A 24485-nucleotide genomic window follows, 5' to 3' on the forward strand; every position below is an offset into this window, starting at 1 on the left:
TACGTTAACAAAACTGAAATGTTGTCGAAATGAAAAGGAATCCTTCGGCAAATGTCCGTTGGGACTGAAGAAAACAAAATAGCAATAAAATAAAATTAGAGAAAATGCTAAGGGATTGATTAGTGTCACAAAGTAATTTAAGGACCCATCTTTACAGAATGCAGAAAACGAAATCGTATTTCAGTAAAATTTGTTCTTGTATTCATGTGAAGATTATTTCGCTGGGGATTCTCACAAATTTCCGATTGTCCGACGGATGGATGTGAAACTGGCTCTGATATTCCCCAAGGAGCAAAGATTTTTACTTCTTATTTCTCAGCTTTGTAAACACATCCTTGAAAATGTTTAATGATTTGTAATTCACAATCAAACATGTCTGAGGTGTCTGCCACAGTGGTGTTAGTCCCGTCCTGTATAGGAGTTAGTTAAATTACGGTGAGTAGTTGATTTAGTATGAAATGATAGGGCGAAATGCAGTTCCTGAGATGCTTGTAGCTTTAATTATATATATCTGTTAGTATAATGAAAACTTCTCTTTTATGTACCAAAAGTTATGAACAGACTTGTTGTTGTAAACAAAGTGCTATAATAAAAATACAGGGCTACAGCAGAGTTTGACCTCAGCCTTTGACCTCAGTGTCTGACGTAGTGTTTGAAGTCCTTGTCTGGGGTCAAAGGTCCTTATTTTCCAGCTCATTCAGTTTGGGTTCCTGCAGCGAAAGCTTTCTTCATGCTGCGAGGAAGTGCAGGTCATCAGATGATGAGGATCGGGTTGGGACGGGTTGAAGAGAGGGAAAGCATCCGAGCTGTTATTTTTTCGGCAAAGGGCAGCTTAAGAGAAACAGTTTCAAAAAGTACAGTACTCATTTTGTTGTACATGTCATTACAGTGATGAAAGAAGTTTTCTCCGCTTTTCTTCTGTCGTGATAGGTTGTTCCCACCAAATATCCAGTTAATGTCTGTTCCCTGAAAAAGAAGCATGGATTTAGAAAGCTTTGGATGTCTATTCCAGTTCTTTATTAATAGGTAACAAAACTGGGGCTTTGTGGGAGAGTCTGGTGCGATGCAATATATTCCAGTGCTAAAAGTAGGTAGATAAAGAAATTTATGGTTCAATCATGGGTAGTACGTTCGAGCCAGGTCTAAGGAGCTAATAACACTCCGTTACTGAGGTTTTCTGGGATACAATCTATGATAGTGTTTATAATATTTCTAAAAAGAAGTCAAGGAAGCTTTATTACTGAGGTTTTTTGGGATTCAGCGCGGTCCAACGATTTTTTAAATCCATTTTCACCAGAAATACTAGAACTACTTTCTTGACCCAGTTGGGCTTCAATTTGGTTGAGCAGGTTTCTACCGGTTCTAAACTACCTTCTGTAACCAGTTTTGGGGGAATATAATCGATTTGATTTAAAGCACTTGAATCTGGACTCCCCATCATCTGACTGTCGGCTTATAAGGCTATTAAATTGTCTTTTGCCTCCAGAAGCAGGTGACTGGACTTTTCGGGGACACTGCTCGTCTGCTCAGACTCTTGCTGTAGGGATGACATCCAGAATAGTTTTCATTTCCAGGGGATTTAATGGGGTATCTCCAGCATGCGGGGTCTGAGTGACATTCCATTCGCTATTTGTGGTCTGCTTTCGTCCCAGATTTGTTTTGGTCGTCTTTCTGTTTGGCTTTAAAAACCGCAATTTCATTGGACAAGAATGATTATTTGTCAGTTTTACATTATTCCTTTCCCGTTTATCTTAATTCTTCAACTTTTGCAGTTTTACTTGTTAGAAATATTTTCCACCTTTGATTACACTGATGCAATGTGGCTTCTAAGAATCAGAGATTTTTAACACTTCGGGCGACAGAGTGAAAATGTGGCATGAGCATCAAACAGCCTGCTGTTATCAGAAATTAAAGTGCATGCAGAATTCCGTATTGAGAAAATTGAAGACTGCACCAAAGATTCTTGCTAAGTCAATAAAACTCTAGAGAAATTCTTCAGAGCATCTGACGCCAGGCTAACGCCGGACGACTAGAGGGAAAAATAATAGAAGCTGATAAAACAAGAAAGGGTACTGTGTTTTTTTAGCTTTCATCTTTTTACTGTTGATACAAAGTTTGAAGTATTTGTGCTGCAATTTGACGAGTTTCTTTAGGAGAGCATTTGCTTTGTTTCTTATGTGTGTTAAAATATCCCTCGTAAATCATATGATTACACAGCTGCTCTATTAGAGTGCATTTCTGTTACACTGATGAAGAGTTGCATACGACAAGTCCGAAAGAATGTTATTTGTAAAAAATAAACATGACTGAGGGAATATTAAAAACATTCAGTATACACAACACAGTTGTTTTCAAACAATAGGATTATCTCATTTTTTTGTAGCCTTTTCCAAAAGTTTTTAAGTTACTTGTATGGATATGCAATTTTTTTCTTTGATCCTTAAGTTTTAAAGAAAAGATGACTGAGAAGATGTTTACCTCCCTTGAATACTAAACTAGCTTATCGCCCCTTCTATATAGGTCTAAACCACTCGTGATTTTACTACTTTCTCCCATTGCTGCAGAGATATGTGTTGTTCTCATGAAAATCACAGCAAAAGTGTCACGAAAGTGCAAGCCGATATTCTGTGTGATCTGTGCTCCCGCCTCTGAGGATGTTCAAAAAGAAGCCAAGAAGAGAAAAGTTATTGTGCAAAAAGGTCTCGGAACATTCGGATTAAAATCCCCCTTTTCACAACCACCAGCGCCTGACACTTGTTATAGTTTCTATTGGCTTTGAAAATCCCTTCAAATCTCGAGATTTATAGGGTCTGTTGCCTACCGGAATATTGCATGATTACATTGCGCGTGCAGACTCATAAAGCACGAGGGATTACTTACCGTACATCAGAGCCGCCGAGTAAGTCGTCAATGTCGCTTTATTGGTAATACGAGAATTTGGTTTGACTGTCATCTGATGCCGGCTTCCTACCCGTCAAAGTCAGGCAGAAGTTCAAAGGTATTACGGGTTTTAGAAATAGCAACTTTGGTTTGCTCCGAGCAGAAAACTCTGGAACTATTTCTTGGTGTAAGCACGTACTACAAGTCTCATAAGCTGTAAAAGTAAACCTGGGATATCTGGATGTTTACTGTTGGCAACGAGATTATTGCCTCATATAATTTCACTCTCATGTTCACCTTTCTATTTTTTTGTCTTTTCTTCTTTAATTGTAGTAGTAGAATTCATGATCACGCAAATGGTTACTATGTAGTTAATTCTCAAACAAGGCTGAAGCATTTTTACTGTAAGAAACTTTAAAAAAGTGAGGTCAAAGGTTATTTGACAAAATAACATCGCCTCCACCACAAGAAGACTTTCAGAGGGAGCTCATACTATGAACACAAACTTTCAAGCGCAATCAGATCTCTTTGAAGCACAGTAACATTTCCATTAGCCGAGCAAGTCAAGGCAAAATTCCTTTGTTCTTTTACTCTTTCTTTCACAAAACGTGTCCTTGCAAGTTAGCAGAGTGTGTGTAAACAAAACATTTATAAAAAGCAGCAATCGAGCAACGCGTTACCACGCCATCAAGGACGACAATCATCAAGGACGACAATCAACACCCTAGTAACCCCAAACTGTTATTTTCCGACCGAGCAAATGGCCTTTTTCTGAAGATGTTTGAAGTGCCAGACATAAAAACACTGGCAAATCTACTGCTTAGAGACCAAATAACATCTATTGGTGGCGAAAATCGTTTGCTTCTTTATGTGGCGACCAGACCTCTGGGAGTAGAGCATCGTCTCTTGAGTGTGATCGAGCTCCACAAGGATGAATGAGAATGGCCAGAGTGGTACCAGCCAGTCGCTCGTGTAGTCGTCGTCTAGTTGGGTGTTTACTGCTTCTTTCTTTGGCTGGTGCTTTTGTGATTGACTAACCTGTCTGTCCAGATGACTGGTCAAGCGAACAATTTAGATGACTGCGCATTGCATTCATCCATTAAGTCTTTCGTCGTTCGCCAGTCAATTATTTCGTGAAAGGACTACTTAATGGCTGTTCTTTCCCTTGCTGATACGAGCATTAATAAGTTAGGACTAACTAAAAGCTTTAACTGATAATAGATAAAAGTTTTTCGACATGCCTAACTAAATGACTTTATTTTCATTTTCTTTGACTTTAACGTGTTTATTTAAGTCCATCATCCATCAGTCACCAATCAATCACCAATCACTGGTTAATGATTGATCAATCCTAAATACATCCTCCATCAATCTCTATTGAACATTTATTCGTATAGATAAATTTGTGATAATTTATACTATAAGAGCAGTGTTAATCGTAATATTTCTGGAACTTTTCTTACTGTGTGCCAAAAGTATTGAATAGCTCACATCTTTGAGAGAGAGAGAAAGAGAAAGACAGTATATCTATTCCCAGGCAGAATTCATTCTTGGATTTGACTCTGACTATATTTGTCACTCTGCAGCAGAACACACAACAACAGTCCCTTAAAATACTTGGCAATTTTCTCCTTCGATAGCAATTTTATTTCTCGCATTACTAATTCCTCTTTGAAAATTGTTGCTAAATTGTCCATGGTGTAGGTGCATTACACGCGGCCAGGCGCTAATGCACGACAGTCAGGTAAACTGCTCATAAAATATAAGAAGCTGAGCTGAGTAGTTTACACTAATAGCCACCTAGCGCCACGTGATGCCTTCTGCACCTGGTCCAGCAATGGTTTCTTTTCATCCTAAGAGAATCGTTCTTACCGTGTGTAGGAAGGTATAAAATTGACGGCACTAGTTGAGAAGACATTGCCTGTATTGCTTAATGTTAGTCTGTAAATAGTCTGTAGAATACATCTATGTATAAATGAAGCCATACACAGATAGATGTTTAGTTTTCTGCCGAAATAGACCGGTTCTGCTTAAAAAAAATTCTGTTTATTCCGAGAATATGGCTTAGACATCAGTATCGCACGGTGTGTAACTGCCTTTATTTCACACAATGCCTGTGCCGAAGCCAAGTTCACGAATGAAATTTATCAATTATTTAGCCATTCTTCCAAAGAAGAGTTAACCAGAACAATGCTACTTTTTGTTGTCAGGGTCCTTCTGGAAGATAACCGATGGCAAAACATTAAGATTGTCCTGAAAGTGTCGATATCTGCTAAACAAACCTAATCCAGGGTTTTCTCGGTTGGGAAAGCTGGTGCTTCCTGAAACTAATAAATATGGTGTCATGAAGAGCAACGACATAATCTCGAGAGCTGGCGCTGATTATACATGTAAAACACAGCACGAGTGCAACATTTTTTTTTTCTTTTAGATCGGGGTAAACTCATTTTAAAATAATAATTCGCAAAATACGAGCACATAATTATGCTTAATTTTAAAGACATAAGCCTTCTAACATTACTCAAGAAAATTACTTTCCTACACTGGAGAGTTTGGTTACTTGCCAGTAGTGTTTGTAACAGTGAGCGTGGCTCAGTTCAGCAAACCTATGCATCTTTTTAACCCAAATAAAGAAACATCACTCAAGTTGTCGTGTTCAAGAACAAATGTTTTGTCTAAAATGGCAAAGGGGCATTTTGGAAGACAGTCCTAGAAATACAAATTTTGTTTAGAAGCTTCGACTGAAGATTAAAAAATATGTCCAGACCGAATTCACTCGACAGACAGAGTTGTGATTAAGAGAAAAACAACAATAGTTATACAATTTTTCTCGTACCTCTTTATCATAAAATACCACCGGAATATGTTTTTGTGATAATGTTCTAATTCCAGTGATTTTCGTTGAGTGCTAGTTTTGTCCTTTAAAACCATCGCTCTTTTAAAGTTTATCAAACTACCAAAGTTTTAAATGGTTTTAGGCAGAAAAAGGAAAAGTAAGAAGTCTTAAGAACACATATCTATATCCATATAGAGAGTAGCTACAAGCGATCGTCAGTGATGACTGAAAACATCAAACACAAACCCTTCTATATCCTCATTTTAAATCATAGCTTAAAAATAAACCTTTAAATCCTTTTCCTTATTGTAAAACACCTTATCATCCATCGTTAAAAGAAACACGTATAAAATTGTTGAAACACAGATTTTTGCTTTAATTAATCTCTTTCAGCAGTTGACATGGATCTTGTTTTTTAAAGTGGTAATAAATCTTTTTTTTCATACAGAAAAACGAACCTCTTCTGCCAGAGACCATCAAAAACACCTTTTTCAAGGGAAAGTAGCATTCTTCTGATCACATACTAAGAAATCTTAAAATATTAGTTTTTTATAATTAGTTGTCTTTGTCCTCACAAGTATAGGACCACATCACGTAAAATTTTCATTAGAACGTAATTGGATTTATAAAAATGAATTCTTTTTTACGTCCCGTCTAACTGTGCAACCTCAAGATCATTTAACTAACAAAAACCGACGAAATTAGGAAAAAAAATCTTAAATTTTGTTTGAAATCAGCATTGCAAACTCCACTGATATTTTACAGCTACAAAGCATGATACCAACTCGGGTATGGAAGAAAGAAAAACCTAATATAGCAAAATTTCTTTTGTTTACTTTACTGTCTCTTCAGATCACAACTGTGAAAGCAGAGACATTACTGGAAGGCTTAAAGAAAATAAAAATCGAAACAATTTATACATAGGATGATGAATAATCTTATTTTCATTCAGAGAAAACAGATTTTTAAAAAAGTACAAAATTGCTCAAAAAAGTCAGATATACAAGAAAGTTAAAAAAAAAAGTTTGACATTTTTTAACATTAACACCCAAATTAATTTTCTTTCAGTTTTTCTCTTTTTAACACAGAAAAGAGCATCTTCAGTTGAAAAGAAATGCAATGGAGCGAACAAAGCTACCTTACCTTGATCAAAGTAAAAAAGTCTTCAAGATCAAAGGGTTTACAAAAATTAAAATAAAAAAGGAATAACATTAGTGAATTAATCTGTAAGTACACTGTAGCTGCAACCCTTCTCGGTAGCCTAAAGAAATATACATCGTATTATTTCGAAACAGTAGTCATGGCCTTTGATGCTCAGAGAAAGCTCAGAAGCACCTTTTCTGACCGAAGGCACTGGACAGTTTTTCGTGTTTTCTTAAAATTCTCGCCTTCCATTCATCTTGTCTTTTGTCTTGTGTCGGTCTCGCCATTCCAGGAACATACATCTTCTCTGGCCAGTGGACTGCTTTGGTTTTTCTTTAAAGATCGACATTTTCAACGAACATCCTTGCCCTTCTTTATTGTTAATGATGCTGATGGCAGTTTCATCGGCCATAAAGACGTCGCTTGGATCGATGGAGCCGATGACAGGTTGGCGGCCGTCAGCCATTTATTCTATTTTAGTTTGCTTCTATTTTTTTTTAGAAGGGGAGGGAGTTTTCTAGCAGATGACGACATACGAGGTTCTTACAAGTAAACCTCAAAATTTTTAGTGTTTCTATGCGTGTCAGTCGTGTGTCTACGCACGTAGGTGTTTTTTCCCCACATAAGATGGATCTTTATTTTTTTTTCAATAAAAGTTTATACTTCTACTGCAGTAAGATGAAGATGACAGGCTAATCCATTTTTTGTACACCTGCCAGGGTTTGAAATTACAAACGATCTGTAGTAATCTTCACACAGAAATTATTTTATTTGAATGATATTTTCAAAGCATGGCACAGCGTCTTGTTAAAATGTCTTACAACCCCTCGAATAGCTTAAAAACTAAATCCATTAACTTGTATATTTTGTAAAGTTTTATGGATTACAATATAAGAAACAACTTGTATAAAATCGTAAAACTGTAGATGAAAGTTCACTATTTTATTTTATTTATTTCTGTCATTTCCTGCCTTTCTTTTAATAGTATATTCGGGAAAAAACTGATGAACACATCGTAATTAGATTTTAGAAAACTAGTTTCTTTCAATTTTTTTTTATTATAGATCCCGTTTTTATTATTCATTCTTTAATTCATTTTTTAATTCGTAAAAGAAAATAATTTTTTGCATATTTGTCTATTAGGAGACGACATTCGATAAAGTTAACAGGGTTTTAGCAAAAAATATTAATTCTTGCCTGAATGTAGAACATAGTGCCCCAAATGCGTTTGTTCGAACCGACGTCTCTGAACAAATCACATGCATTCTTTTTGAAAATCATATTACTTACTTGAAATTCTAATGCTGTTTTCATCAGAAGCATTGCCAACTTTTATTTAATACATCGCACTTCAGAAGGATGTCCTGAGATATACGAACGCCACAATGATTCTTTTTCTTCTTAAAGCTCACTTTGTGAAATGTCAGTCAGTGCTTTGGATGCATTTTAGTCTGTAGGGAACATTTCATCTTTTATACAATAATTTGATATTAATTAGCTATAAAGGTTTTCACTTTGCTTTGATTGGCCGAGTACCTTAGTTCAATTCAGTTCTTTATTCCTTTTTTTTCCGATGTCTCCACTCCCTCTTAAAAACCTAATGCCTTTCTCTCATCCTCATTCATGGCGAGAACACCCACGTCCGTTCATAGTTCCTCCAGATGTCGTGACGAGGCTGGACGTGGTGTTCTGGCAACATTGCAAATGAGAGAGAAGGCTTGTTCACGGTCTGCCAAAACCGGAAACAGAGATGCGGAGCCCTCCACCCTGTCTCTAATTCCCGAAATAATGAATGGCTTGGTGTCGGCGATTTCGTTGTCCCTGCAGGAACCTCGTAAAGTAGAAAGTCTGCATCTTCGCAGCAGGTCGTCGAAACATGGGCAAATGCTCGTGCAGGGAATAATTTCTTGCAGACTTCTGGAAGAACCGCACTTTGACGCAATTACGAGATGAAAAATTGCTTTCACAAAACCTGCACTGCTTTGTCCAAGCCATGTGTAGATAATCAGGACGAGAACGTTTGATGGGTGGACCGGACTAATGCTGTTGTGAAAGAATCCATTTGTATTTCAACTTTGCAACGGCTTGCAGAGACAGTTAACGAGGGAAGATGGCGAAATGATGCATGATGGTGCTCCCTCACTTGCACTGAGATGATGGCAAGGATGTAGAACATTTTTCAAGAAAGACAAAATTTTTTTTATGCAGTCTACAAAGTTCGCACTTTAATGTCAAAATCATCGTCACCGTTATCTGTCCTGATAAGTTATAAAAAATTAATAAATAAAATGGTGGAAACAAACAAGCATATGTTTATGACTTATGAACTAACGTGTTAATGAAATTGCTTTAAAGTATCGTTTTATTCCTCCACAGAAGTTTTATTCATCTATCCGTCTACCTTTCCTCCTTTGCCTCTTTATTCTCTGCTTTTCCTTGCTGCCATACAGTCTTAGCTGCTTACTGCGAGTAAAAAAAAGCGCAAGCTTGCCTTTCCTCAATCCTATTCCTCAACAGACTGGCTGGATAACATCAGAATGCCTTTGTGTGTTGTTTACCTCGAGTTGAACAGCCAAATGCATATCTAACATTTTCTTTTGACAGGAATTGAACGCCGTGTGCACTTACTGCCTTGGAGGAACAGCTCCTCAGGCTATCTTTAGTCACGAGAGACAAGACGCAAATGTATTTCTCCGCCAGAAGAGCTGCTAAGAAACACAAAACAGGGAATTCAAAGAGCGATAGGCAAGCTGTCGGCAGATGGTAGCAATCAAACGAAAGTTCCCGAAGGAAGCTGGTTTAAAAGTCGGGCTAGACACGCATCCATCACGAAGAAGCGACAGAGACTGACCGAGTCAATGAAAGAGGTTTGTCTAGAAGCCAAAGGATAGACGGAGGTGTAACAAACTCTGGTCCAGGGTCAATGATGGGATCACCTTGGGTGTGGATGAACTAATTTCATCAGCAGGGCTACGAGGAGAATCTGGCGCAAAAATGACAAATGTGTTTTGACAGAGATTGAACAGGAAAGCTGTTGAAAACTTCTCTTCTGTTTTTGATTCTTTGTTAAAGCCTGTAGTGTGTAGGGTCTTGACAATCAGTTTGAAAGTATGGAACAATCTGGACCGTTGGACCTTTAGTACATTGTGTCTGCAAATTGAGGAAAGTGATTGGGGGATAATGCTACCTATCGATAAATCACATTAATAATTCAACAATAATTTTTATCTTTGTGAAACTGAAAATAAGGTCTGGGGAGTAAATATCTTTTTTTTCACACGTCCTATGCACACAGATCGATAAACCTCACACTTTGAATTTTACCTTGATGATGATGATGATGATGATGATGATGATGATGATGATGATGATGACGACGACGACGAAATGTCACACTTATTTTAAACAGCGCAAAGTGCAACAGTACTTGCTGTGCGTGTTACAATACCTGTTCCGAATAAAGAACACAATTAGAAAAAAGAAATCGATGTAAAACAACTAAGACAGTCGACATCTATCAGCTCTACGGAAACGTGTGCCTGCTGAGAAGGAAAAGAAACAGGAGATTAGTTTTGACAATGATGAAGGCGAGAGGAATAAAATGAAAAAAGCCACCTTGTTTCTCTCGCCTTTTCCCTTTCATCTTAGCGTGAGACTGGCAATGGACTAATGTTCGTGATGGCGACCCACCGCAGTAAGGCCTGGGTGATGTCCCAGTCGACGATAAAGAGGACGATTCCAAATTCAATAACCATCGATCGTGCAGGAGCTTACCGCATCCTCCGCTTTTAGCGAGAAATGCAATCTTCCCTAGAATAATAAATTATAAAAAAGGAACCTCAGCCAACATGCAACGCATCATTTACTAAGCACTCCATCCTCAAAGGTTCTTTCTCGTTTTACCTTGTGTTTGGTCCGGACATCCGCTTCCTCTAGCCTCCTTCTGGCGGAGCTACTCTAGAGAAAGAAATTTCTTTCATACTTTTGAGTGAATACTACTACTGCTATTTAAATAGTTATGTAGTCTTACTTTATGTTCTGGTTAAGAAGACAACAGTTCATTTATGTGCAACAGGATGTGGAAAGGACCAAACTGTCATCACTGATAACATAGATGCCGCAAACTGTGTCTGTATCATTGGGTTTCGTCTAGGACTGGCAATGATCAAACAAACTTCCATCATCTCCTGGTTCTCGTCTGTCAGTAAAGGGAAATTTATCTTTACGAATTTAGATGTGTAGGAGTCGTTTATCATCAGGTAAGACAAGGAGGAGACAACTTTGCTGTTAATATACATCCTGCAAGTCGTCTTCTGGGTTCACGTGGCTAGTAAGGAAGTCGACCGGAAATCCGTCAGGAAATTTCAGTCTCCGAGAACTCTCGCACTTCTAAGGGACCTCTATTCAGATGTTTGGGGAAAGCTTGGTTATTCTTGGAACCATTCCCGGGGAAATATGGGGGCTATTTTTGAATCATTTCGCACCGAAGCCCTGCGTACCTCCTGCCAGGATGTGTTTATCTTGTCTGTCATTACCCTGGGCGTAAGGTTCTCACCAAAACAAAACTATGAGAACACTATGAAACCGCTGTTGATTTGGTGTTCTGGAACTAAATATTGAACTAAAAGTTTCCAGACATCTTCCTGTTTGCAGTCGCTGTGTGCTTGTCCATCTTATGTTGGTGGCATTAAGCTTGTCAGACAAGTCTCCTCACGTCCCTGTTGGCGGTAAAACAATATCTCCATGACCTTCATTCACGAACCAGTAGTATATATTAGTGTCTATATAATAACATATACTGAGGTATCCCAGCCAGCCCCAACATCAAAAAAGTTCTTGACTGACTCACACAGGACTTGCTAGTCAGTTCTGTCTGAGACAATCAAGGATGAGGGAATGGAAGGTGTAGGATCGTTCTGTTTTTTTCCATCCAAAATTATTTGTCCCTGAATGTTTATCTTGTCGAGATCCATCTCACCAATATGTGAAAGTAATTGTAGCTTTTTTGTATGATCTTGTATGATCTGGATGAACTCAACGAGAGAGATGTTTAGACAAAAATGACAGAGGACAGTAGAGAGAATAAACAATGTCTGGCCACATAAAACTTTCTTCTCTTTCACAAAAAGAATTTACTGTGTGAGGAGAGAACAGAGTTGATGCAACTAGTAAAAAAATGCTTGCTATTCTTCTCAGCTAAGAGAGTTTACCCTCCCTCCATTCCTGTGCCTTGGATTGTCAAGAATCTCGATGATCTCTTCACTTTCAAGGGACGGCACCCACACTAGTCTCATCCTGGAGTCCGTTGGCCATCATGGAGACAGACTAGTTCTTTGCAATGCTTGCCACTAGTCGCCACTCCGTCTGGCCGAACGTCTCATTAAACACAGACTCTGTTCGTCTAATGCACCCACAGGAGCTTTCGGACCTCCACGACAAGAACTTCGCATTATATGGCAGACATTTTTCTTCCTTTTGTCTCATTATCGGCAATTTTCCTGCGTACATCGCCCACTCACCTACCGTGACTTTTAGCTTCGCCCCAAAGCACCAGGCGTTGCAGATGAATCTCTGCTCTCGGCTTCCACCCCACCAATGTCTGCTTCAAGTGATGACGTGGATGCTGGCACTCGCCAACCGCAGGAATTTATGATGGGAGGGGAGTCATGATCCGTGAGAAGTGGACTAGGTGCTCAGCAGGACTCATAACTGTTAGAAGATATGAAAATTGTAGTCTCTGCATGCTTCATTAGAAAGTTTCGTCAGCTTTTGGAGTAGTGTCAAGAAACAGCAAGAACAACATGAGAACAACTTTCCGATCCTTGTCCCTTCTCTCCATTGCACACCCCATCACTCTCCGCCATTTGTCTTCTCAGTTTTGAAATCATAGAACTAAATCAATTCAAGAATGCAAAGAGTTTGCAATGGCAACAGGTTATAAAATAATTAAATTATTAAAATTATTATTAAAAAATAAAAATAAAAATAATTATTATAATACAATCGTGCGGGATTCTAAATACTGAGACAGTAATGGCTTGAGAATATCAAAATGGCGTCTGATCGGCAGACTCCGCGAAGTGTCTATCAATCAGTTCCGAATCAGTATCGTATCCAAAGAACAGACAACAATCTGCTTTGAAGCTATATGCACAGTCGTCAAACAGTCTGTTTGCTTTCTTTTGAGAACTCTCTTACTATGTCTGCAGCGAATTAAAAAATATGATAAGGAATTATCTTCCTGATATACCCGGACTCTACCACGTCTGGCCAAGCTAATTTTGGGCTCTTTGTCTCTCATCTCTTTTTCTCTTTCTCTCTTTCATCCAAGACAGCTATCTCTCCCGACGACTGTCTCCAGCCTGGCTGGCCAGGGCATTATCCGGTTGACCCCTGCACGTGTACCCCTGGGGGGGCTGTGTAAATTCCCAGCCCTGGAGGGTTGCGTGATAAGAACTGTCAGCTAGTGCATTATTCGCCAGACCAAACTGCTTATAACGTTTGCTCCATTCATCTCGAGGGCAATGATGCCTGGACTGAAGTGGTGGAGACAGCACCACGTGGTCTCCAATCGCCACGGGGGCGATATCGTGCGTGTTGGTGGCGCTCTCGTCGAGGATGCTCTGGAGGTTGTCAGGAAATGTGCGCAGCTCAGCAACATGCTGCATGTCGGGAAGATATTGGCTCCAGACCGAGTCCGCTTTTTGTTAACCTCGGAAGTTGGAAAGCTCAGCAGTATGCAAATCAATTAATATGTATCTTATTAACACAGCTCTTATCCTGCAGTGAGGGTGTCAGAAAAATTGTTTATTCATCAACCGCCTGCACCATCACCACTACTAACAATCCTTCTTTATCGCCATCGTTATCTGCATCTTCTTCTACATATGAAAAGATTTTAGAGATTGGTGGTGCTTTGAGCAATACTAAAGGAAAATGATTGACAGTTTTTTTCCCCCATTTCAAAATTTCGCAATCTGATTTTGATTGTTTTGCTTTGAATTAAGAAATGCATTGAGAGAGTTTAAAAAGATGGCTGAGCCCAGTCGCTCTCACGCAATGGTCAGACACACCTCAAAATGGAAGCTTTCTGACTCACAAAAAAATTAGATGAGGCGTCAATTCACTTCTATTTTAGAACTTTTATTTTCGCCATTCTTCCACGAACTGCGTCACTAATGCTCTGTGGGAGTTCAATGTTTTCTAATGGTTGTGTAAAGCTCAGGGGCTAGTAGCACAACATGTTTTTTAGAATCAAGAAAATGCTTTAAAAAGAAAATTTAGAAAATTTAACAAAGCTCTCTTTTCCTATTTACAAGGGATTAAGAAAATGGGGACGGGACAGACAGATTTAAGACTAAACTGCTTAAGATTAAATATGTTTTGTGTAACGGACCCTTTAGCATGACAACCTGTGTAAACACGTGCTGAAAAAAAAAACTCTACTTCATCTACCCGATTCTCTATGGATTACAATAATAAAAATGAGCTCTGAGATTCTGAGAAGAAAGATCACCAGCTCAGTCAGTGTCTGTGCCTGTTGCAGTATAACTTTGTGGACGTGTACCTGAGCAGACAGAGGCTCCCCACGACTCTCACGATGGAAACTGAGCTCAACATCACCATGCTGCTGACCTCGTCGTCCCCGCCGTCCTTCAGTCCACCTACCCCAGTGTGGTGCACCAAATATCTGCGGGCACGTTAAGCCAACTGAAGCTTGGCGTCACTTCCGGCTCCAGAAGCACCGACCTGCTGGAGCTGGCTCTCAACGACAGCAATTCATCAACATCTTCCGTGCTGATGCAGGCTCCCACATTTAATGAGGTAATGTAATATTCTTTGTTTGTTCGTTTATTTGTTCCTTCATTTTCTTGTTCACTCTTCTCGTTAACCTTTCCTTTGTCCATTTAGTCGTTCGTCTGTTTTTTTCTTTCTTACTTCATTCGATGGTTCTCTGTTAGCGTGCGTACGTTAGCGTTTCTCCGTTGTCTTGCTTGTTTAATTATTTGTCAATTCGTTCGTTCAATGGATTGTTTGTTGCCTTGTTTGTTTGTGTGCAGGTTTGTTTGCTGCCTTGCTTGTTTGTTTGTTCCATGACATTTTCATTTATGTACCTACTGTATTATTCGTCATAATGAGTAAACGGTTGTTGACTTTGTACTTTTGTAGATGTTAGGGTCAATGCAGCGCGTTTGGATTCACGTGACTGGTCTAAAAATGTTGGATAGGCTGCTCACGTGGTGCTAAAGAATTTTCTAAAGCCACTTAAGTCACTTTACCACTCTGTAAATTGATTTTTTAAAAGTCCATCTTGGAAGATGAGCACATACTTCCTATCTTTTAAAAGGAAATTTGTACAAGAACCAGTATGGTTCAACAACGACGAAAAAAAGCCCCAAATAAAACAAAAACTAAAATGCAAAGTTAAGAAAAAGACGATCAAAAGGAAATCCCAGACTGTTGATATAGCATCGCCATTCTTATTAATTGTAGTCTCGTCACGGTCTCAGGTGAGCCTGACCAAAGCCGTTGTCTTCGGCGTCATGTTCGTCATCTCCTTCATCGGCAACACAGCGACGTTGATGCAGATGTACAGACTGAGGAGACGAAAGTCGACTATCAACACACTCATCGTCAACCTCGCGCTTGCAGACCTTCTGGTCACCTTCTTCTGCATCGCTGGCGAGGCCATCTGGGCGGCCACCGTGCAGTGGCTTGCTGGAACCTTCACCTGCAAATTGGTCAAGTACATGCAGGTGAGCCATCATCATCATTACCATCCTTGTAATTTTTATTTATTATTGTTCTTTTCAGTTTCTACTATTTATTCTTCTCAAAATTATTGACAGATGCCGAATCTATACCAAGGAAAATGTTAAAATCGAATTCAACAACAAGAAATACTGAAATCCTGAACCTGTTTCTCTGGTTTGTGTAAACTTTTCTGCTCGCTGTGGAGATCGAAAGCTCGTGTCGCAACTATTCGAAACTTTTTAATTGTGCATAACCTTCCAACTGCTGAGAGAGGCATAGCAGCAAGAGGGAGTCTGGTCTGGAAGTCGTAAAGACCATTTTTCTTGGACTAGGTGAGCGACAGATGGAACAGCCGCAAAAATGTCAGCGATCGATGAGACCACGTGACTCGAACGGCTCTTTCTTTGTGCTTGCCGGAAGACAGAACAAACGGCAACACACAACAAAAGAGTTTAGAAGGAATATTCTAGCGTGTATTGAACTGATGAGGTAGTGTTACCGTTAAAAACTGGAAAACGAGAATAAAAATAAACCCTAAGGCTACGGCTTCTTGCACCTCCCACGCATGCGCACAGAAACTGGTTCCTTGGACATAAGAGAAATTGTAGAAACTGTTACCAGGGTTATTTTGGGAGCCCTTAGGGTGACATTTTTGTGGTTTGCATAGTCCGTGCAAAGGTTAGGATGCTTTGTGGTGAATCTTTGTGGACAGATAATCTTTAGGTGGACATGTAAAAATATGGACAGGGATGCTTTGACAATGGTTCCCCTTGCCTTAGCCTCAAAAGAGAAACAGAGAAGGGAAGAATGTGAACGTCGGTCGTTCACTGTCAGCATAACAAGAAAAAAAGCTTGATATTATCCTACCCCACTGTTTCACTAATCAATCAAACAAACAAACAAACAAACAAAGAAAAACAAACAAACAAACAAACAAACAAACAAACAAAATCTCCCTCTCTGTGTAAAGGTACATTTGGCCTGAGGGACACTATGTTTAACCGTCGTCTATTTTGTCTGATTAAGAACATTTTTAAAGACTCAGACACACAAATTGTTTGCTAAACATCTCTGTTTTTAAATATTTTTTGCTAAACAATACTCTGAAACTTTTCTCTAAACAGACAGGCAAACTTGTTTAGCACTTTTTGCAGCCTGTTTACCCTTTCAAACCCGCTCTACAATTTCCCGATATTTTTAAGTTTTAGAGCATGACTGCCTAGGCCAGCTTAAATAAACCTCAAAACAAGGGAATTGCCCTGGTCATGATGAAGAGACAATCATACAGGAGTGCATTGACCCCCCTCGGGTGGTGGGTACAGGAGCGATGTAAATAAAAAGTAGTTTACTATTTTACTGAAGTAACAAGTATGTGCGTTCGTGGCGTTTGTGTGTATTATGTATTACCCTCTTTATACTACTCTTAGAATGACATATTTATTTAGGATTACATATATACACATACAGAGAGACAAACAAATATGTTATTTAAGAAATATTGATCTACTGCGCAGATGCGACGACAGTGTAGTAAATGTCATGATGATAAGTTCTTCAGACGAGACCTAATGAATATTCAGAAGGACCGGTGGGTCGGGGACTGACATTGCAGAATGGATTCCCGTTGACCATCCTGCACAGTAGGTAATACAGAGGTATACACAGGCATTTCTCTAATACAGGATGTACTAGCGTACACATCCGTACAACAGGCACAAGTCTACATCTACATTTACATCTACATCTACCTCTAACACATCGAATGTGGCAAAAGAGCCACGTGAGATGTTTTCGGGTTTGCATCAGGAGTTGATGTCCTCGGTGACATAAGAACATAAGCATTTGTTGTATTAAGTACTAATTCGTTCAGACTAAAACGACATTTGTACCGGTGGAGCAAGAATTTCTGAAATACAGAAAAGAAGATAAAAAGGGAGCTAACCCTGTGATCAAACGCCATTCCGATGTTTTATTGCGCAGTATTAGGAGACGATCGTCTGCCCTTTGCTTTTAGTTGCCATAATTGCCTGCCCACAAGTGTGAGAAAGGATTCTCATGTATCCTAAACTTTCTAACATTTATACCGGAATGTGACTAATCAGTTATTTTTAGTAGAGAGAGAGAAGAAAAGAGAGGGCAGGGCGGGTTAAGATCAGAAAGCTTGTCTAAGTAATGATTAGTTTGCGAAAGACAGATAATGTGAACAAACATTTGGTTTAAGTTGTATCATCAGACACAGAACTGCAGGAGGAAAACATCTCAGGGAAACATACTGCGATTACTGTCTAGAGACGACGGAATGTCCAGAAAGGAGGTGCAAAATTATGTTGTCAGACGATTCGTCCCCAGTCGGAACGAGCAACAATAATCTTTCATTAACGAGTGTGGCGAAGACAAACAGAAAAGAAGCTTCACTAACCTCAAAAGTTCAGGGATAACAGCTGCAAATATGATCGGGAAGACCTGGCCTGACCCTTGCAGAGGATGGTACAAAATTGGGAGCAAAAAACACAGACCACAAGCAAAAAACCACTATTCCGAAAAAGCGAGACAATGAATAAGAAAATCATCAACACACAAGGACATACTTCCTCTTAGAGAAAAAAATCCCACAACAGAATAGTTTTGTAGGAAAGAAAAAGAAACTAAGTCAGGAACCAGGCAATAAGTAGATGCAACATGCAAATGAAGCAGAAAGGATGTAGAGGAATCTTGAAAAAAAATGAAACCGATAAACGAAGCAATTAAAAATGAAGAATAGTCAGCACTGGGCAATGGAGGAAGAGGGGCCACTGGGTACTGGAGCAAGGATAAAGAATGTAAATGAAGCAATCACAGAGCTTCGACCTAGCAAACTAAAGCGGTTCAAATGCTGAGCAGACTTTGGGAAGACGACCGGAAACACAGATGAGTGACTAGCGTGAAGAATTTGTATGTCAGGTGTCTGCCTTGCCTTGAAATCTGCTGGAGGGTCGGGTGTGTTGGTCTCCAGAGTATGACTGCAAACCGGAACAAGGATGGAAGCAGGCTAAAGGAGAATTTGCTTATCAGGGGCTCGCTTCTCAACATGTTTCCAAGACTTAAACAGTTCTAGAAATATTTCAAAAACCTCTCCTATCCCATTTAGACCCTGACACAAGCTGACTATCATAACAGTCTGGATTAAACAGTTTTATTTATTTAAAATAATTTTAGCTGAAGCAAAAGTTGTGTTGTGTACTATGATTCTGTTCAATTGATTACCTAAATATATTTAAGACTTAAGTGTTTAACATTAGAAATGTGTTATGCATCTGGCCTCAGGTCTTCCGCTTGGAAGGAGTGATAAGACAGACATGTTTACATAGCCAGCGCTGCGAGTCCGCCCACAGAGAGGCTGCTGAAGTCTTCAATCATTAAGCACACATACACAGGCATACATATAAGTGGCATTATGTATACAGCTTGCAATAAGTCAGCGAAGGGAAAATATTGAGAGCTTTCGTGGAGCAAGCGTCTGGGTCGTGGTCTGAGATAGTAAGCAAACAGACAAACACTCACAAGGGAAGGGTATTTAATCTGTCCGTGGAAGACAGGAAGTGGGTGAAGGACAACACACGACCATCGGGTCCCCTTCTATGGCGGTCCTTGCAGACAAAAAACACTCAGAACTAACTGTGGAGGCGAAAATGTTTGTTGTCTATGTCACCTTGTCTTATGTCTCCAGGTGTTTGCGCTGTACTTGTCTACATACATCACCGTAGCCATCAGCCTCGACAGATGTGTGGCCATCTTGGATCCGATGAGGAGAAACGGAGCCACCTACAGGGTTCGAGTAATGATTGGTCTGGGATGGGTGTTCAGCGCCATCTTCAGCATTCCACAGGTGAGATAAGTGACTCATGTTGGGAAACAATCTGTCAACATGTCTTCACGGGTAGCCATTTAAGGGTAATCAATGCATGAGGGGTAGAATCAGGCATACTGTCCAACTGACTCACTCAAATAAAAAATCATAGCATTCAAAGAACTCCGGCAAACCAAACACTTGAGAAAAAAGATTGAGAACGCTATACCATAAAGTTTTATTTCCTTGCCTTTTCCCCTTCAGTATTATTATTACAGTTTTCTTGGACGTTTACCAGTTGGAATTTTAAGCAATAGAAAAGAGCTGTGTAAACATTTGAATGATTAATGTCCACCACGACATGTTTAAATCTTACATAAAGTCATTTATCAATCAATATATAAATGACCGTTGGAGTGCCACCAGGGCAAATGGTGTTGACGACAACAACAACGGACTAGCTTTTATATGAGTGTTCAGATTCACACCTTCTCAAAAGCTAAATCAAGTAATGCCAATATCTCTTGGGAATATTTGCCGGTCCCTAACCAGACCTGGAATACAAGGAATGTCCCACTGGAGGGCTGGAGAGCTATCGTGTAGATGTCATTATTGGCGATGTGAATGGACCAGACGGACTGGACAGTTCAAACATTCCTTGTGTTGGGGGCGGCCTTGACGTGGAATTGGATTTTTCTATGGAACCGACCAGAACTTCTCCACTCAGAAGTCGACATTCTACAAGAGCAAAGACAAGAGTTTAAATGTCAAAGGCTAAGATGGCAGTGAGCAGCCGGGGTGTTGACATTCGATACGAGGGTGACAGGCAACGATGAATGAAAGAGGGAAAGAAATGATTAAGGAAGAGACACTTGAAAACAGAGAGAGTGAAAGGGAAGGAAAAAAGAGAAAATATTGGATTAGAGAAGGAGAGAAGAAATGACAAAGAGGTGGACAATGGTAATGTTTAAAACGACTTTTTTGTTAGACCACAATATTCAAAATAATTAATACTGTTTATTTGTATAAAGCCTTTCCCTCCCTATTTCAGACAAACTAATTAATAATAACTCCCTTATTCATAGGGTCACAAACACACACACAAGCACGCTCACATTATGTCTTGCAAATCTCATCTAATAAACAGAGCTGGAGCCAGGTCTTGAACACATCGTCGTCTTCTCTTGGCTGCTTCACAAAGATGAGGATTATTAAAGAGGAAAAACTCTTGTTGAATGATAAGAGGGTTAAAACATTTCACGACTTGACATATCGTAATTTACTAGGGAATAATTGCCATGAAATGATGATGTATTAATCTCGAAGTTAATTCGATGGTTTATAACTATTTAAAAGTTTTCAAACGCTCTTCACGAAGGCGCCTGATAATTGCTTTCATTTGATGTAGAGACGATTCTTTTCAGCCTGTACTAGAAAAAAACCATTTGAAGGTGCCTGGCAATCTACTTACTCTTTTTTGCCCCAGAGAGTAAGAGAGTCGGTAAACCAGTTATCGTGTGTATTCTGGCAAAGGGAGGCTTGACTGGCAAGGATGAAATCAGATCAGCTGATGTTTTGATGATATTTTGCTTCAGGGAATGAGAAAAATCAGTTTGCGCAGATAAAATGATCAATTTACTACTAACTCTATTACAAAAATCTGTGACATTTCTAGCAATGACATTTTTTTGTAGACCCAGCTTGAGTCAATAGTTTAAATATATTTTGATGAAGGTTAATGAACCTAAAACTATAGACAGGTAATTTGAAGATGGAGTCCGTTCAGGATCTGAGTTTTTCGCATTTTGCCATTGCTGAAGGTGATATGGAACCACGGAGTTATATACAAGTATTTGGCTATAGCCTCCTCTCACAAAAATATTTTCCAGTGCTCGAATTTCGAATATTGTGTAAAGCCAGTTGGGTGAGATAGAACTGAAATGCAAATACTCCAATCGATGGTGGCAACATCATAACAACTTTATGGTGCAGCTCCAGGACAAGGCACGTAAAGACCGGCGTAAAGCAACCCGAGGAAAAGATTTGTAAAACTTTTGATGTTGCTTCTACTGCTGTTTTTTTTTCTTTTGTTGTTCTGTCTGCAATGCAGAGATGAAAGAAGCTTCTGAAGAGCAACATCTCGAATTGCATACACACAAAGAATTAGATGCATGCTAGAGCAAGATGTAACGATGTTTAGACACATACATTTCTTGAAAATGCGAACCAGGGTAGTCAAAGAATTATTTCTATGCGAAAGAAAGAAACAAAAAAAAAAAAGAAAGAAGGATAGAAGAAAAAAAAGAAAATGAAAGAAACAAAGAAATCCAAAGAGGTTAATGTTCCATTTTGACAACCAGTTTACTTACTTGACGGTTCGCAGAAAAGTGTATTTATACAGAACAACTGAAGTAAATTTATGAAAAAGAGAGGGAGGGAAATCTTGGTTGATGAATGATTGACTGAGAGACAATCAGAGCGCTGTTCGCAGGCTTTGGCCACGTCAGCAGGGAAGCCCGCACAAGCAGACCCAGACAGCAAGGGTGACACCCTGACCTCTTGATAGCAGCCATTTAGATATCCTGCCCGGCAAAGATTTATGAGACAATGAGTAGTATTCTGCTACATGTGCACTCAATCATATGGATGCACACAGATTGTTTTGTGTGTGGGAGGACGTGCGCTTGCGTCTGGGAGAAAGAGGAAAAAAAGACAAAGGAAATGAATGAATGACTGTAAGAGCGAGAGAGAGAGATTAAGAAAGGATAAAAGATGAAAAAAAATGAAAGCAAGAAGGAAAAAGGAAATGAAAGAAAGAAAACGAACAAACTAAAGCAAAAAAAAAATGCAGTACAGGAAGTAAAATCATTATTTCGTTTCTCCGAGTCAATCCCACCAGAGCATCAAAAAAGGTGTGCAGACGGTCTAAGCCCTGGCTGAGAGCTGTAAGTTAACATTTACAGTTCACATTAAGTGTAAGACTTGGCGACACTGGACCAAAATACATATGTTCTTGGAGGCCAAGATCTTGTTATGACCAACACGGAGACTTTTTCGGTCGGGGTAGAGGGGCTGGAGGACGGTTGAGGAGGTAAACAAACGACTGACATAAGCCCCATCTTGCCAGTGATAATCAGTCGCAAGATAAGCAATTACCAGCTGGAGCACCGACACTTTAACGGCTCGTAGATGGAAGTAATGGAAGCATCGCGTGATGTCTGTAAACGTCCAGCAGAGACCACGAAGTCAACGAGACGAGGTTTCAATTCAAACTTAATTTGTTCGACTTTTGGTTACACTACATCGTGTTACTCTCTTCCTCTCGTCTTATGTCTTTGGTGATGGTGATGCATTTGAAGATGATGATGATGATGATGATGATGATGATGATGATGATGATGATGATTACTTACTCTTGCTGTTTCGGGATCTGTACTCCTAAACACACAAACAAGATGCTAATGACCAAGCCCTTGTTAGCACTTAAAAAAAAAAAACTCGGTTGCAGAAGACATCCCTAAAAGAATGGACGTTGCAATCACCTTGTCATCAGTATAAAATCGTATGCTTCTCGACGGAGAAAATAAATAAATATCCTACAATTATTGGAAAGGATTTAGACAAAACTTTTAATTCCTGACCCTTTCGTACTAATGCCCCCCGAAACTTCTGCACGCAAGAGCCAATGCCACCATTTTTCTCCCGCATCCCATCTTCCTCTCTACATCCCCTTGGACCTCTTCCCTCCGCGCTTTCTGGTCGGTTGTATAATTTACAAATCTGTTTTCACCCCTGTTTGTCGCTGGTTCCTTTCAGGACAGACGCGGTGGTAAATAACAGCTCGGGTGAGCGAACGGGTCACCGCGAATGTCGTCTGCCGCGAATTAGAATAGTCGCTGACCCCCCCTCCCAGAGTTTGACCCCACCGCACCCCAGTATTTGACCCCACCCCAAGTCCTGTGTCCTTGGTGAGATCACGAGCACCGCTGTTGTGACCACCGAGAACTTGTAACATGTTTACACACCTCGATGACCATTGATTGTTCCGCGTGGTGAGGTGGACATACTTGAAGTCGTCCCTAGAGTGTGATGAATGACATTTGAAATTTGTCCCCGATGATCTTGTTGTCGGCCTGCTGCTGGGTGTGAACAGAATCCACATCTCTGTTGCATTTACAATTAGCCCACGCTGTTGCAAGTTGTTGCGGAAATGGCCTGGCTACCGAGTCTTAGAAACGAGTTGATGGCGCTGGAATCTCGGCAAAAAGGTTTTCCATTTGTCTTTTCACCGCAGTTCCCCCGAGAGATTCATAATGTTGTACGCTCGGGTAAAAACTTTTAAAAGAATGAACTTGCTTGCGGAAACCTCCATACTGAGTTCTTCTTTCATTTATCAACAAGAAGGAATTTGTCAGTCAACTTGTCCTCAGTGACCTTTTCTCTGTAGTTCTTCTTCAGTCACTTTCACTCTTTTTCTTACTCTACACACATAATCTCTTTCACTCTCTTTCTCACTGTTCTTATTCGTTTCTAACTTTCTCTCTTTATATCTCTCTCTCACCAATTCTTTCTCTCTCTTTTTTTGTCTCCCATTGTTTTGCTTGCATTTCCTTTGTTGTCTCTGTGTGTGTTTGCTGTGTACAGTTTGATTATGTTTATTCCTGCAGGCTAAAAACTTACTTTTTTCATTAATATGAAATCGGATATAACATGAATGAAATAAAATAGAAACGTTTTTCCCATTCCAAACACATTCCTGCTTGTTTATCTGAGTCATTGTATGAGTTTTAAAGCATTATCTTCACTCTGAGGACTGTTACAGGGGATGTATTTCAATTTACTGTCGTTGATCGAGCACCTGTCCTAGCTAGTATATATGTAGATTGTGTGTAAATAACCAGTAACTACAAATAGTAAACAAAGCAACATATTCTGTCGTATTACTTTTGTTCATGTCCCATGTATCACATAAAAAGTCTCCATTTGTATTTTAATATCCTGCTCTTCCACAGCTGTGTACACAGCAACAGACGGCACATGCGATCT

At 39.6% G+C, this 24485-nt stretch overlaps 1 protein-coding gene across 3 annotated transcripts in view; it reads left to right on the forward strand.

Moving 5' to 3' along the window:
- LOC112554255 (gonadotropin-releasing hormone receptor-like) overlaps positions 1 to 24485 on the forward strand; it is a 115054-nt gene that overhangs the window by 59045 nt on the left and 31524 nt on the right. For all 3 annotated transcript variants that reach the window (XR_003097225.1, XM_025221958.1, XM_025221959.1), the window contains exons 2-4: positions 14406 to 14683; positions 15370 to 15615; positions 19320 to 19478. Coding sequence is in view for 2 of the 3 variants with exons in the window: in XM_025221958.1 (XP_025077743.1) it covers positions 14660 to 14683; positions 15370 to 15615; positions 19320 to 19478 (429 nt within the window). In the remaining variant the exon portion in view is untranslated. The remainder of the gene's footprint in view (positions 1 to 14405; positions 14684 to 15369; positions 15616 to 19319; positions 19479 to 24485) is intronic.

The sequence above is a fragment of the Pomacea canaliculata genome, linkage group LG13, assembly GCF_003073045.1.
Source record: "Pomacea canaliculata isolate SZHN2017 linkage group LG13, ASM307304v1, whole genome shotgun sequence".
Lineage (NCBI taxonomy): Eukaryota > Metazoa > Mollusca > Gastropoda > Architaenioglossa > Ampullariidae > Pomacea > Pomacea canaliculata.